Source organism: Saccoglossus kowalevskii, chromosome 11 (assembly GCF_978046115.1).
Source record: "Saccoglossus kowalevskii chromosome 11, keSacKowa6.1, whole genome shotgun sequence".
NCBI classification, from domain to species: Eukaryota; Metazoa; Hemichordata; class Enteropneusta; family Harrimaniidae; genus Saccoglossus; species Saccoglossus kowalevskii.
In genome coordinates, this window is record NC_140651.1 from 31459386 (window position 1) to 31476515 (window position 17130).

Here is a 17130-nt window from a genome sequence, read left to right on the forward strand (position 1 = left end):
TAGTTACAAAAGACATCAGCTGATTGGTTCAGTTTGTATGCCTGAGCAACCAATAGGAATTAACTTTATAAATGACTTTTCTTGCACATATAGAATGTAGTAGTTGGTGGATACGTATCCCATTATCTTCTTGAAAAATCTCGTATTGTGATGCAAAGTCAGGAAGAAAGAAACTACCATATTTTCTACAGAATGTGTTCTGGTGCTCCTGACGAACTACGAAAGAAGCTAAAGATCACCACTCCTGATGACTACCATGTAGGTTCAATTATCTTTTGATAGTGCCATCAATGCTAAAGTAACCTCAAATGTCAAGAACTGTCATCTGGCAAAATAGAGGAACTGATTATGTTTCACTGCTTTGCTTTTGACTAAATTTAATTGTCTTTTTTGTTGTCAGTATTTAAAACATGGCTGTACACAGTATTTCACAACTAAAGAGAGCTCTGGCAAGTTGAGTGGAAATCGTACAAGTGCCCAGGTAATGTCAACTATTTTATACATACACATGTTCAGTATTTGCTTTGATATACATGCCATGTTAAATAATATTGGATGATGTCAGATTATTTGCTGATTTGAGTAATAATGGATGTACTCAATCTTTGAGTGCAAGGTTTTCATGGTTTAACTATGTTTTAATTTGCATTTGAGTCTATTTTGCTTACTTTTGATTTGTTCATCTTTCATACCATTCTTGCTTTGATTCATAATTTACCAATTTTGTCATTTTTTCATTATCTGATTATTATTTTCATTTCTTCATAACATTTCTTTTCTTTACCATGAGTACTTACTTTTCTTTTTATTTCCATCACGTAAGTAATTAAGTACTGTCAGAGGTACATTACTTGGGGTTTGCAACGCGCATAGTACTGTATGGTGACATCATGTCAAGATCCCATTCAAGTCTCATCTCGTAGATAGCGAGACTGATGCTACGACCTGCTGACATGAAATAGGCAGTTTGTAATAATCAATAAAAAAATGTATTACCACATTCATAGTGAAAAAATGTGATACATCGAAAATTTACAGAAAATATAGTTATCGTAATCCGTCATATCGTGAGCAGCTATTTTGATCCACCTGGACATCCCAGTATCCTAGTTACCTCGGGCATGCGCATTCACATTTTGAGTTGGAACGCTTCTGCGAGAGCGAGATTGAAACGGGATCTTGGTATCATGTCACCGTAGTTGCAAACCCCAAGTAATGTACCTCTGGTACTGTAGACTTTTATTACAAACATCATATTTGTTTCAATCCCACAGAACAGTATGTCATTAATGTTGTATTTGCAGTAACAAAAACTTGCATGTTGATTTTATTGTGATGTGAAAACTAAATGTTGTCTTTTTACATATCTGTATTTGTGGTAACTGAACATGGTCCCATAGTCTTGTAAGTGGTTGCCTAGATACAAGCAGCCATCTTGGAAGGCTATTTCCTTGATGTCTAGGAACTTGCCAATTTTTTTTTTTCAAAATAATTTTGTGATCGGTGCTTAAAATTGTATGTACCCTAGTGTAAAATACTTTATTTTAGCTGGAGTTTTTGCTGAAAAGACTTTTTGGGTGTTTGAAGTAAAGTTTATTTACACTGATTGTTGAGTGGAATGAAAAATATAGGAAAAAAGGTGGATTTAATTTTCACTGAATCATCTCTAAAGCAAAAATAAATTCCAATTAAAAATAAAATATTTTACAGTATATAGGTTTATTTGACTGTGAAGAATGATGAATGTAACTCAGTTGAACTTGTTACTCATGAAACTTAACTTTTTTAACTTTACATGTGAAACGCAGTCTGGAATTATCTCAAAACAACAGATTCAGAGAGACACAGAGAATCTGTTTAAATTTAGAATTAAACATTCCTGAGATATTAAGCATGAAATAAATATTGTTATATGCACATACATGTATCAAGCTGTGTCTGTCAATATGGACTTTCAGTAATCTGTACATTTCATCTTTAGGTTCAGCAGTGTAATAAGTCAATATTCTATGTAAATGTTTATACACAGGTCAAGATCAATTCATTATGCACTCAATGTATAGGTCTATATCAATGCATGTTACACTGTATCAGGTCATTATCAGTATATATTACTCTCTAATTTTATCTTATCACTCTTTACAGCACAAAAAGCAGGGTGGTTTGGGAGACATCATACTGGATGACCCTAAAGATTTCCTTAAAGTTGACCGTGCTATGGATAAGCTGGGAATATCTAAGGAAGAAAAAATGGACATATACCGTATTGTCGCCGGCGTTCTGCATCTTGGCAATATTAAAATGGAAGAAAGTTCTGAAGATACAAAAGGTTTCTTTTTTTTTCTCAGTTATAAACATTTACAATGACTAATAACTTATTGGTGATTTGTATTGGTTTACAACATAATTTCTAGTGACACCCAGAAAAATGGTATATCTGAGAGACCCGAGACCCCCTGAGTAGACTCATGGGGGGGGGGGTGTCGATCTCTCTGCATTCAAATGATATTTACCAACCTATTTGTGCATAATTTTTATATCCTGCTTTATTTATTCATTGCAATTATTGTTTTCATATTCTTTTCATCATAGCTGCATCCTCAACTATCTCTGCCTTCCAAGGTCTCAATTTATTTTTAATTTCATTCAATATTTGTTATTAATTTTAATCATTTGTATGTGGTCTATCAATATTATTTTCATTGTTTATTTGTGGAAAAATCTGTCATTTTCTAAGTTGCGAGAAACAAGAAAGTAAACGATGTGTTCATTCATGTCAGTTTATTAAAAAATATTATTCGTGGAAATTAATCACAAAGAAGTAGTTTTTAGTTTAGTAAACATAAAGTAAAATGTGATTGGCATGCTTTACCACTTGTATGTAAAAATAATGAGAGCACAAACAAATTTAATTCAATTTCAATCTAAAAATGAAGTTTGTTTTTGTATATTTTATATTAATAAAATTATTTAAATTATTTAAATTTTAAATGATTTATTTAAAATTAATTAATATATTTTATTTTAATATAGCAACTTGTATGAGGTTTATTCAATTTTTATTTCTTTTTTCTCTATAGACAAGATGGATAATGCTGAATTCCTGATTTAAATTTTTTTTTCTTTAAATTTATAATCTCCAAATCAAAGCTGATCAGTATTCTTGTGTATAATTTGCTTTCAGAAAATATCTCTTGAAAATATACAAAAAAACTCAGAAAATGCACATTCTGCACAATGGCAAAAGAACTACGTGAAATATTTTTTTCCTTCACTTAGTTTTTGCTAATTTTTGCTTTCATTGATGAATTTGCTGTATTTTTTTTTTCCTCTGAGTGATATTTTTCTCTGAGAAATAGGTGTGCCGATTTTTTATTTTTTTTTATTGATTTCTGCAGGATTTTTTTTTATGATTTTTTTCTTGTACAGCTTTTGTTTTTCAATTTTGCCTTTGCCCCAGAGTTTTTAATGTTCCACTCCTTAATAAAGTTACATTGTGTACTAACACTTTATGTATCTGTGCACCCTAGGTGGTAGTATGGTGTGCCCCACAGCTGAGGAATCTCTCAAGACAACTGCATCACTACTGATGGTAGCAGCTGATGATCTGCGTGAGAGCTTAACCACTCGTATTATGCAGACAGCTAAAGGTGGCGGTAGAGGCACACTTATCAAGTAAGTTTAACTTGTTTCAGAACAGAATTTATAACTGGGGTTTCTTAAAAATGAACAGGCTTGGTCATTACCAGTATTGCCTTGGATATTTTTGACTAGAATCAAGCATAACAATGATATTATAAAACTTTGACTATTGAAATGAATAAATAAGCTGATAATACTAATATAAAAACTTATTTGTTTAATCGCCTACCTATGATATCATTTTTGTACTTTTCCTAACGAGCAGAAAATTCAGGGTTTTTTTTTCTATGATTACAGAGTACCACTACGAAAAGACCAAGCCTCTCATGCTCGTGACGCCTTGGCTAAGGCCATCTACTCGCATTTATTTGATCACATCGTAGAACGTGTTAACCAGTGTTTTCCTTATAAACAGTCGAATTGTTTTATTGGCGTCCTCGACATTGCTGGATTTGAATACTTTCAGCTCAACAGCTTTGAACAATTCTGCATCAATTACTGTAATGAGAAACTCCAGCAGTTTTTTAACAAACGAGTCCTCAAAGAGGTGGGTGTGTATTAAAAATTGTGTCTGCCATGTGATCCTTGGCAAATATTGCACATTATTATATGCCTAGTAACCTATGTCACTGAGTGCTACAATAAGTTTTGTTATTTTAAACTGCTTGACCTATCCACCTGATCAATGAAAATACAAAGCAAATAATCAGAGTATATACAATATACATGAACTTAAATTCCGGTCTTTTGTTAACCTTATTATTTAACATTATGTTTCAAAGACTCTGCAAAAGAAAAGGTTGGTTAAACTAAAACTTTCGCTTTCAGAACTGATTTGCCTCTAGGCACTGTCGGTGACATAATAATTAAACTTCACTGACACAAAACTTTCCTATGCATTCATAAAAGCTATCAAAACTCTCTAGCAAATGTATTTGTGTAGTCATGTTAGGAATATTTTCAGAAAGTATTATAACATGTAGTATTGACAAGAAGATGTGATCAGCAGCTGGGATATTAACGAACTGACAGAACTTGTAGATAACAACTGCCGACTTTTACTTGTATATAATCAGTGAAAGTTCTGAATGCCTGTTAATCCTGACCATCATGTCCCAGTACCTTGAAACTCAGACTGAGATTGAAGTGGCAGACAACAAGCGGTGTGGGTGATGGTGAATCCAAAGTTTCATTTAAATGTTAATATACAAACTAGTGTATCTCGGGCGCAAACCCAATACTGTATAAACACAACTTTAGATTGTGTTGTTTTGATAGTTTTATCGTTTTAGCCCACAAAAAGAGTATAATATTAATGTCATGCTCAAAATACCTGAATGTTTGTCACGTCCCAGACACCTTATATCTATACCTTCACTATACGATTCACTTGGATGTAAATTCCTGTATTTTGTGAATAACCGTACCATAACTATTTGACAAGATGGTTGGTAATGCATGTACAATTTATATTTCATATTATAATGTGCCAATTTCCTTTTTTCAATATATAAGATTTTAGATTGGTCACATGTGATATATACTGCACATGTGAAATATATTGTTTATGTCAAATTAGAACATACACTGCACTTGAGTAGACTTTTAGAAATGGAAAACAGGCAGGATATTTCTTCAATGATTTCTTTCTGCACAATTTTTTTTTCAATCCTGCTTTTACCTCTTGAGTTTCTAATGGTCCACTCCTTACCTATGTATTCTAATGGTCCACTCCTTACCTATGTATTCTAATGGTCCACTCCTTACTTCTAATGGTCCACTCCTTACCTATGTATTCTAATGGTCCACTCCTTACCTATGTATTCTAATGGTCCACTCCTTACCTATGTATTCTAATGGTCCACTCCTTACCTATGTATTCTAATGGTCCACTCCTTACCTATGTATTCTAATGGTCCACTCCTTACCTATGTATTCTATTTAATGGTCCACTCCTTACCTATGTATTCTATTTAATGGTCCACTCCTTACCTATGTATTCTAATGGTCCACTCCTTACCTATGTATTCTAATGGTCCACTCCTTACCTATGTATTCTAATGGTCCACTCCTTACCTATGTATTCTAATGGTCCACTCCTTACCTATGTATTCTAATGGTCCACTCCTTACCTATGTATTCTAATGGTCCACTCCTTACCTATGTATTCTAATGGTCCACTCCTTACCTATGTATTCTAATGGTCCACTCCTTACCTATGTATTCTAATGGTCCACTCCTTACCTATGTATTCTAATGGTCCACTCCTTACCTATGTATTCTAATGGTCCACTCCTTACCTATGTATTCTAATTAATGGTCCACTCCTTACCTATGTATTCTAATGGTCCACTCCTTACCTATGTATTCTAATGGTCCACTCCTTACCTATGTATTCTAATGGTCCACTCCTTACCTATGTATTCTAATGGTCCACTCCTTACCTATGTATTCTAATGGTCCACTCCTTACCTATGTATTCTAATGGTCCACTCCTTACCTATGTATTCTAATGGTCCACTCCTTACCTATGTATTCTAATGGTCCACTCCTTACCTATGTATTCTAATGGTCCACTCCTTACCTATGTATTCTAATGGTCCACTCCTTACCTATGTATTCTAATGGTCCACTCCTTACCTATGTATTCTAATGGTCCACTCCTTACCTATGTATTCTAATGGTCCACTCCTTACCTATGTATTCTAATGGTCCACTCCTTACCTATGTATTCTAATGGTCCACTCCTTACCTATGTATTCTAATGGTCCACTCCTTACCTATGTATTCTAATGGTCCACTCCTTACCTATGTATTCTAATGGTCCACTCCTTACCTATGTATTCTAATGGTCCACTCCTCACCTATGTATTCTAATGGTCCACTCCTTACCTATGTATTCTAATGGTCCACTGCTTACCTATGTATTCTAATGGTCCACTCCTTACCTATGTATTCTAATTAATGGTCCACTCCTTACCTATGTATTCTAATGGTCCACTCCTTACCTATGTATTCTAATGGTCCACTCCTTACCTATGTATTCTAATTAATGGTCCACTCCTTACCTATGTATTCTAATGGTCCACTCCTTACCTATGTATTCTAATGGTCCACTCCTTACCTATGTATTCTAATGGTCCACTCCTTACCTATGTATTCTAATGGTCCACTCCTTACCTATGTATTCTAATGGTCCACTCCTTACCTATGTATTCTAATGGTCCACTCCTTACCTATGTATTCTAATGGTCCACTCCTTACCTATGTATTCTCAGGAACAAGAATTATACAAGCGAGAAGGTCTGGGTGTGGCGCATGTAAGTTACGTGGACAACCAAGATGTTATAGGTATGTAGTCACCCCACATATAAGTTTCTGAATTTTATGGCACTGTTATTATTGTGAGAATCCTAATGAATTAATCAATTATAATATTTTTGTTATTGTTTGTTTGTTCAATGTGTTCCTTTAATTTCAATTTCTTATCTTTTATTAATTATCATATTTTCTTTTTTCATTTATCTATAGACATGATAGAATTAAAACCAGGTGGTATATTGGACCAGCTGGATGAAGAGAGTAAACTACCCAAAGCAAATCCTAATAACTTTACGGCAGTGGTTCATAAAAAGCATGATAACAACTACAGAATTGATGTAAGTGTCATACTACATGATCTCATCTTTATTTTTAACAAAGATTTGATGGTATCAGTGTTCAGACAAAATCAATTGATTCTCACTTTAAATCTGCAGTACTTTTGCAGTTAAACACATTCCACTCATGGTCAGGTTTAAGCTAAATTCTAAGAGCGTAATAATATGCAGCATAGACCAGATTAATCCAACTTTTTGTGTAAACAAACCACAAAATAAATGTGGGAGTGCAGTAGCTCTGAAACAGAGATAATTTAATTTCATCTCAGTAATGAGTGAATTAACTCATTGTCTCTGAAAAAGAAACATTTCATTTGCCGATTTGATGTCATCAGCAAACCCTCTCGCAGCGTTGATACAAGTACTTGTCTACAAAACGTACTTTACATCTATTCAATACTATATTAGGAAAACAACTGAATTTACAACGTGCATACATGCTTTTAATCATGGAGGTATTCTAATAAACAGCCATAACATAAATACATGCCCAATTAATTGTCGGAGCTCACTATTTTCAAATTTTGCTGTTTAATTTGTAACATTTTTTGAATTTTAAAATAATAATAACCAGCTGCTAATAAACATTGCATTTGTTGATACATGTGATTAGTATCTTCCCCTGTTTAATTGAAGACTGCACCTAAATACTTGGGGTCATAATTAAATGATGACAATTTTATGTCTATTTAACCAAATACATATAATTTATCATTGGTTACAGAGTTACTGTTCCAATCATGTTACAAATTCTCTGACTTGACAAATACAGGTTCAAGTGTAAACTTTTATCTAATTTTATTTCAGATTCCCCGTAAATCAAAACTAACTGCTCACCGAAACCTGAGAGAAGACGAGGGATTTTTGATCCGTCATTTTGCCGGTGCTGTCTGCTACCAAACTGTGAGTTGCTATTTGATTAAATTTATAGATTAAAATTTTGGTAGAAAAAATAGTGACATTCAAAGTGTTCTAGTGACTTCTTGACATTTGAGCAACCCTGTCATTACTGCATATGTGAGTAGGAAAGGCTCACACAACATTAATTGTTTACAATATTGATAGAGACAAGTTTTTAGAGTTCTGCTAAGTCACTTTGCACATTCACAGCCAAGCTAGACAATTCTAAAAATTTTCAAAATTATGTGCCATAATTAAGGTTGTATGTAATGATAAAGGACTACAGTTACGTAACTATGTATGGTATGTAATGTGCACAGAATAGCATAGACTATCCAGAAAAATAGAATGCACACATTTTAAATGTTATTCTGCCAGGTGACAGTTCTGGACATTGAATGTCACTGTTTTTTATGTGCTAGTTACATGACATGTTCACTGTGCAGCTACAATTTAATGTGGACAGTTATGTTTCAAAGTTAATCTATTGAAATTGCAATCAAAGCATTGATTAAGTATGTGAACAATTCATATAGACTTTGAATTCCAATATGTAGATATTCTTAAAAATTGATAGTATATGATCTACCTACCTACCTACCTACCTACCCATAGAGGGCAGTGTTGACGTCTACCCTGTGTAACAGAACTGAGGGCTGTATTACACTAGATAAAAACTTGCATATTTTATATATATCTGTAATTAATTTCTACAGTGAGGGTTTTGTTGCTCTGGTGGTTATTGTAAGTGTCTGCTGGCGTCAAGTCAAAACAAAAGTATTACTATTTGTAATAAAATAGAAGGTTTGCTTCCCATCCACTCCACTCCACTGATTTGGTAATCTTAAAGATGAATATTATTGTGAATATTTATTTTTTATTTACAGTCTCAGTTTATTGATAAAAACAATGACGCTTTACACGCCTCATTAGCGTGCCTTATGCAGGAGAGTAAAGATGGATTCGTCCAAAGGTTGTTCCCGGAAACGCAAGGTTCAAAATCAATACAGAAACTATCCTTCATCAGCGTTGGCAACAAATTCAAGACACAGCTGAGTCTGTTAATGGAAAAACTTGAGGGGAATGGTTCTAACTTCATTCGTTGTATTAAGCCAAATCTAAAGATGGTTGGTAAATTGTTTGAAGGTGGCCAGATTCTCAACCAGTTACAGTGTGCAGGTAAGATTTTTAGTCCCCGTTCGGACGCAGTCCGAAAACGGGGACTTATGTTTTGACCTTCGTGTGTCCGTGCGTGTGTGAGTGCGTCCGGACCTGTATCTTAGAAATGCCTGGACCAATCACAATCAAACTTCACACATACATCATACATGATATTATACATATGCACGTCAATTTGTTTCACGATCTGATTCAAGATGGCCGAATGGCGGCCATTTTTGTGCTAAAAATCATCAAAATCAAGCATTTCTCAGCTGTTTACAGATGGATTTTGTTCAAACTTGGTATATACATTAGACATTATAGGATTTTGATGCACATCATTTTGTTTTACGATCTGATTCAAGATGGCCGAATGGTGGCCATTTTTGTGCTAAAAAATCCTAAAAATCAAGCATTTCTTGGCTGTTTACAGATGAATTTTGTTCAAACTTGGTATATACATTGGACATTATGGGACCTTGATGCAAATAATTTTGTTTTTTAGATAAGATTCAAAATGGCTGACTGGCGGCCATTTTGTTTTAATGAATGTGGTTCTCGTGCCATATCTCTGACTTGCTTTCACTGATTATGTTCAAATTTTAAATATTCATTATACATCATGTCATAGATAAACAGATATATTGGTTTGACTATCCTATTCAAAATGACCAAGCTAAAAAAAATCAAATATCAAGCATTTCTGGCATTTATGGATGGATTTTGTTTAAACTTTTATTTTAAATCGTTTATTTTTCAGATCAAATTCAAAATGGCTGTCTGACGGCCATTTTGTTTTAATGAATGGGCTTCTAGAGCCATATCTCTTAAATGCTTTGACTGATTATATTCAAATTTTATATATTCGTTATATCATGTTATATATATACATGTATTCAAAATGTCTGATTTTGAATGCTGTTCCGGAGCAATATCACTCAGAATGGTCAAGTAATCCCATTCGTGACATGGTTATATTCCAGCTATAATAATACTATAAACAAAACTATATATCTTAAATTTTAAACTAACGGTGACTGTGCCATGCATGGCTTGTTTGTTTAAATTTTATGTTTAATCATTTACTGCCAATCATGCAAATGTCAAAGTGACAAGTACTAAAAAAAAATAATTGGCCTGAGCTCATTTTTATCTGTTGAGCAGTCATATCAGAAAACTTCTTTTTCTATTGTGAGAAAACTACAATACAAGGTACCATATTTCTGCTAATTTAAGTGTTGATGACTCTAATTTTTTCATGAGGCAAGATCGAAATATTAAATAAAAATTTGGTTCAAAAATAGGCACTTCAAATAGTTGACATTTGCAATTCAAAAACAAAAAAAATTTATATTACACATTCATGACTATACTAACAGTAAAATGTTAGTTTGTTACAAAATTCTGGTAAAACTAGTCTTTGTTAGAAAACACTATGTAAAACAATATCTACCATGTTTTTTTTAATGCATGAATTTTCGCCTTATTTAGAATAGTTTCCAGTACACTATTTTGTTTTGTTCACTTTCAGGAATGGTGTCAGTGCTGGATCTCATGCAAGGTGGTTATCCATCACGTACAGTTTTCGCCGAACTCTATAGTCTCTACAAAAGATATATGCCACCTGAATTGGTACGACTTGATCCAAGATTATTCTGTAAGGTAAGTCTATTCACTGGTCACTTACTCTACCTCATTCACTACCTCACTACAGCACTGATTCATTCACTCACTCACTCACTCACTCACTCACTCACTCACTCACTACCTTGCTCCCTCAGTGACCTCGTTCACTAACTGAATTAGTCACTCAACTGACTTGGTCACTTGCTCACTAACCTACTCGCTCACTACCCTACTGACTGACTCTGTTACTAGTCGCTCGCTCACTCACTCACTCGCTCGCTCACTCACTTACTCACTTCATTTTAAAGGTAATTAAGCCACAGTTTATTCTTACTGATTGCTAAATAAGTACATTTCCTATCTGTTTAACCATCTACAACACTCACACATATACTGACCTATCATTGAGCAGTTTGATTGCTAGATAAGTACATTTCCTATCTGTTTAACCATCTACAACACTCACACATATACTGACCTATCATTGAGCAGTTTTAATGGGTTATACCATATTTAATTTTTTTTTTTTTTTCATTATGATGTAATTAAAAAATATTATTATTATTATAATGTACACAAAAAAACTAATCTATTTGTGTCTCTTCTAGGCTCTTTTTAAAGCTCTTGGTCTTGATGACAATGATTACAAGTTTGGTTTAACCAAGGTGTTCTTTAGACCTGGTAAATTTGCGGAATTTGATCAGCTGATGAAGTCAGACCCCGATCACTTGGCCTACTTAGTCAAGAAAGTCAAAAGATGGTTGATATGTACACGGTGGAAGTATGCACAGTTTGGTACTCTGATGGTTATTAAATGTAAGTAATTGTGAATGATATACTTGTTAGAGTTGTATATAGTCTTTTAGGGGCTATCGTTAAAACTGATACACAGAAATTGTAAGTCGTTTGATTTGGGGGGGGGTGAAAGTTTATTGTGTCGAAAAATGGTCTAAATTAACGAAATACATTAGACGTTTGAATTTAAAATTGTCACCAGTCAAACTACACATTGGACAATGATTGTGGATTTGTGTTTGACACAAATCTTAGTGTGTAAATACATACCATCATCAAGCCCCCCTCCGGAATGTTTGACCTACAGGGCCCCCCTTTCCTAACCAATCACCTATCTCTGTATAGAATGTTGCACACGGAGCGTAAGCGTCCTTTCCTTGAAATTCCTTCATTCCCGCTCAGTCATTGTTAAGACTTCATACTGGAAGCTTATACACATTTCGCTATCCCACCGCCATCCCCATCATTCCTCCATGGTCTTCCTTAGTCATCATGGTGGAAACAGTCTCTTCATTACCTTTACCTTCTTGGATGGGCATAGAATAGAAAAAAATAAATATACTGTCAAATCTGCATTAAAAGTTGCTGCTTCTATTAAAATGGTACAATGCAACAAAGGGGATGTGGCTTCTATTAGAGCATCTACACATATGTACACATGTGTACAAATGTTTGGTTCTCAATTGTCCAAAAATAATGGGTGTGACTTATATTAAAGGTGCAGCTTTTAATACAGATTTTACAGTACTAATGCACGATTTATTTTGCAATACTTCCTATTCTCTGCCACAGACTAACGTCACACTTCACCGTGGAATTCTATAGGGCATTCACATGCTGAAGAAAGCACATTGAAACCTGCTTGTAAAACATGAGTAGCTAATTTAGTTTACCTTGTAGTAATGTTGTATATTCAAATTTAAGAACATGGATACAAACACTTGTTTACATTGCAGCATTGTGACCTGAAATTAACATTACCCAGGATTCCGCTCAGTCGAGTATTTTTAAATTGCCAGTAGTTCTACTAGTAAAATTAGTCAGTTAACACTGGCTTAGGTTCATACTGTAAACCGTTTTTGATTCTTGGAATTTTCATTACGCTGTGGGCGCCAGTAAAATTTTTACTGCTACAAAAATTTGTCTGGTGTGGAATTGAAGCAGTTTATAATATATTAGTTTTCATTCACATCCTTGCAATAGTTGCTTGATAATAATACTGGGTACATTGAGTGTATTTTTCATATTTCCTGTTTTATTTCACAGTGAAGAACAAGTTATTGTACCGTAGAGCGGCTTTGATCAAGATACAGAGCTGTATACGTATGTACAATGCGGTGAAGAAACACCGCCCTCGCTACAAGGGATTACGAAAAGTCGGTACTCTACGTACACAGTTGGATAGCATGAGGAAAATAGGTGAGGGTTAAACAATTTGATTTAGAAAAGGGGTCTGTAAAAAAACACCAGTTGTCAATGTAAAGAGTTGCACAATATCAGTACCCTATTTGCTCTATTAGAAGGGCATCTCCAATAGAAGTGCATGTAAACCAAAAATTACATTTGTTGTATACTCAAATATTAAAATATGACTTATTTTGACCATAGACACACCTCTGTAATTTAAGTACATGCCCCACTAATAGAACCAATTCACTACTCTGACCACAGTTGAACAACATAGAAAAATTGGTAAAGGCTCAAACATGTGATATTATGGGAGGGGATGAATATGAACTTATAGGTCCAGTGCTGTAAAAAAAACAGTGTGCTCTCTGCACAATATTACAGAAAGTCAGTATTCTACATACAGTTAGTTGAATTATATGGTGTTGTAACTAAGTATCAACTCACACCTCTGATCATTGGGACGTGATGCTTTAAAGCTACATTACTCACAAGAACAAAAATCTTTCTGTCATGTTTGAACTTTGTAAAAAACATTTTCCTGCTATTTTCTTTGGGGAAAGAATTTCTTTAACATACTAACCCTAGCCCTACCCTCCGACATTCACCCTCCTTACCCTCCGGCATTCACCATGTTTAATTATATATACCTCTCCTAAGGACATTTATAGTTATCTAAAGGGGGTATTTACAATTGAATTAGTGGGCTTGGAATTAGGATTACGGATTGGGGTGCAAAAGGAACTCTTTACCTTACCAAGTTTTATGATCACTTGTTTTACTGATGCCTAAATGATCTAGGTAATGCCATTATAATAGTAAAATAGTGACACATCCCTATCATATGGAATATTGTTTACTGTAAAATACTCCTAGCTGGAATTAATTTTCGCTGATTAGACATTCTGGGGGTTTTGTATGGAATTTATTTTCACTGATTTTTGACAAGTTGAATATAAAATATAGGAAAAAAAGTATATTCACTGGATTGTATTTTCACTGAATCATTCGTTCAGCAAAAATAGCGAAAATAAAGTATTTAGAGTATATGACAACATGAACTATATGTCAAACACAATATACAATGATATACATGTCTGGAATGTTGCCTTGCACAAAAACTTTTTTCAAAAAAAAATCATACATACTGTGTAAAGTTAACATTTGAATTTATTGTTTCTTGATAATTAGTGAATTAAAACTAAGTGAATATTCTTTGCAACATTAAAGATGGTGAATATTTCTTGGTCATCTACTCATTATTTTTAAATTCTACTTTTCAGTGGATGGTATTAAGGGAGATAAGAAAACGAAAGAGAAATTAACGAAAGACGTGAACAGTGTACAACTGAGTATGGACTCCCTGGTTAAGAAGATTAAGGTGAGCTTTGCAATTACTCGTCTCATTTCACTTTTACCCAATCTTGAATGTTCATTTTCAATATCTCTACAGTGAAAAAAACAAAACATGTAGTTTGGGATAAATTAGGAATACTGTTCATTTTTAGCATGCATTAAATATTGAAAATATCGTTCCTTTATTTCCATATTCCAGGATAACTTTTATTTTGTCTGGTGTCAACTTTTCTTGAAAACCACTACATGTACTTTATTTGTTCCATTAGAAGCACACAGATGCCATTTAATGTACTGGATCATTAGACCAAATAAAAAAAATAATGCCAACCTTTTATGACCAAAATTGAAAATAGGTACACCTTTCAGCTGTACTTGAAATTCTTCATTGTTTTAACTAAAATGCCAACCTGTTCATGCAAGATGTGGTGTATTATTAAAAATACTAAGTATAGTCCAAGCAGCATTGCAGAATAATAAATTGAGAATAATTAATTTTCACAGAATACAACAATTATGATAAAATAAACCTGACCTACGTACCCTGCTTTTGTTTTCAATGTTACCAGAAACACACTCTTAATTTTATTTGACCCTCAAAATATAACTTACTGATAGTATGACTATAGACACTCCTATCATTTACATAAATACCCATATTCCTAATACAGCTAATATGGTATTCAGATTGCTTGAATAGTGTGTATTTGCAATATCTGCAATAATCAATTTTTTACTAATATTTTTGTGATTTATTTGTGATTTTTTCTGCTCTGTCATTTCAAAAATGTGCTTGTTAAAAATGAGTTATATTTAATTGTTTTTTCGCAAAATTCCTTTTTCAGACAACTTATATGACCAGACAGCAGATAGACTCTGCCTATTTTGATCTGGCAAGCAAGATGAACAAAGAGTTGGAAACACTGTCAAAGCGAAAAGCTGAGGTGGAAGAAAGAGAAAGACTCCGCAAAATCCAGGAACAGATGGAATTGGAACGTAAGAAAAGGGAAGAAGAGGAACGCATCAGAAAAAAAGAGGAAGAGGAGAGAAGAATGTGAGTTCAGTGAATATATAGTTTGTGTCAGCCATATTGGATTTTCTTTTGACTATTCTTAAATTGACCTCTGATTTAGATTTGACTTTTCAACCTTTTTTTTCATGAAAAACACAGTTCTTAATTGGTACTAAATCAAATTTGTGTTTTTTCAAACTTGTGAATTCAAGTTCTCTATTCAGTAAAGGTAAAAAGTGACTACTTCATTATTTATTTATTTATTTTATATTCAGTAATTTAAAATTGTTGACACCAGTCTTCTTCCAAAACGTTTTAGGGTCGTGAGACCGCTATTCTGTGATTTATGCTGATACTCGTGCAACATGCCCACAACTCTGAAGACATCCTACCTTGAATTATCTGATTTTTATCTTATTAGAAAAAAAGCATTATAGATTCTACTTTGCGGTGAATATTCTGTTAAAACTTTCAAATAAAAGATTCTCAATTTTTAAAGCAAGGTTGAGTTTATGGGTATGGGTAGTAAATAAATGTTTTTGTGTGTACAGCAAAGCGGAGATGGAGGCCAAGAGAAAACGAGAAGAGGAGGAAGCAAAAAGACGCGCAGAAGAAGAACGTAAGAGAAAGGAAGAGGAGAAGAAAAAACTTGACGCTGACCGTAAATTGCAGGCGGAGAAAAAACGACAGATGGAAGAAGAAAAGAAGAGGTAATTAAACAAATCCTAAAACTTGTCGTGACTCTTCGTTGACCCCAAAAGTCACACATCCTGGGACTTTACATAAATATTACCGGATTCTGTTGTAAATTCGTCCATCTGAAAAATCGCCCTGGGCGCTTTCACGGCTGGTGGGCCCTTATTTGGAGTTCAAATTTTCCAACAAATTTTAGGAGGGCTTATATTTTCATTGAAAAATCCACCTACGCCGATTTTCAACACCAGCAGTTGAACCACCCAAAACGAAAGAAACTATTGCAGAAGCTAATCTAAAATACATTTTTTTCTAGCTGGATTAAAAAGTTTAATTAAAAAGTTTCAAATAACAACGAACACAACTGCATTGCTTAGTAGCAAATGATCGCAGTAGCATAATCCGGTCGAGCTGCGTTTTACAAATGTTGATTATTATCTAGTGATGATTATAATAACGTACAAAAAATAAATTCGTTGAATTGTTATGAAATGCAAATAAATTTCAACTTATTCCATCGTAAGTGACTGATTCCGATCGCATTTTCAACACTTGATGCTGTAGAAATGAATATCCGCAATGTTTTGACCTGAAATGGTGTTCTTTGACCTGATAGGTCAAATCGATAATTAATCAATGAAAAAGGATGGATGATGCCAACATGTTAAAATTACCATAGCTCATTTAAATATGTTAATTTATTGAATGCAGCACGGAAGAGATTTGGCGATGTTGTTGTACGATCTTTTGCTTGGATTTTGATGGGAAAGCGGCATGATTTGTTTTTAAATAACAAATATTAGTTGTTTTCAAAAGATAAACTGAGCATTTGAAGAATAATTTAACATTGTTTACAGCGATAACAGCTTATTGTCGAAA

General features: G+C 33.8%; 1 protein-coding gene across 1 annotated transcript in view; it reads left to right on the forward strand.

Annotated features, from left to right (window-relative positions):
- LOC100374458 (unconventional myosin-VI-like) overlaps positions 1-17130 on the forward strand; it is a 56490-nt gene that overhangs the window by 29578 nt on the left and 9782 nt on the right. The window contains exons 8-22 of the mRNA XM_085505116.1: positions 94-258; positions 401-481; positions 2146-2329; positions 3531-3675; positions 3940-4189; positions 6921-6993; positions 7174-7301; positions 8109-8204; positions 9089-9380; positions 10894-11024; positions 11597-11804; positions 13050-13202; positions 14474-14571; positions 15392-15600; positions 16110-16268. Coding sequence (XP_085361242.1) covers positions 94-258; positions 401-481; positions 2146-2329; positions 3531-3675; positions 3940-4189; positions 6921-6993; positions 7174-7301; positions 8109-8204; positions 9089-9380; positions 10894-11024; positions 11597-11804; positions 13050-13202; positions 14474-14571; positions 15392-15600; positions 16110-16268 — 2372 coding nt within the window. The remainder of the gene's footprint in view (positions 1-93; positions 259-400; positions 482-2145; positions 2330-3530; positions 3676-3939; positions 4190-6920; positions 6994-7173; positions 7302-8108; positions 8205-9088; positions 9381-10893; positions 11025-11596; positions 11805-13049; positions 13203-14473; positions 14572-15391; positions 15601-16109; positions 16269-17130) is intronic.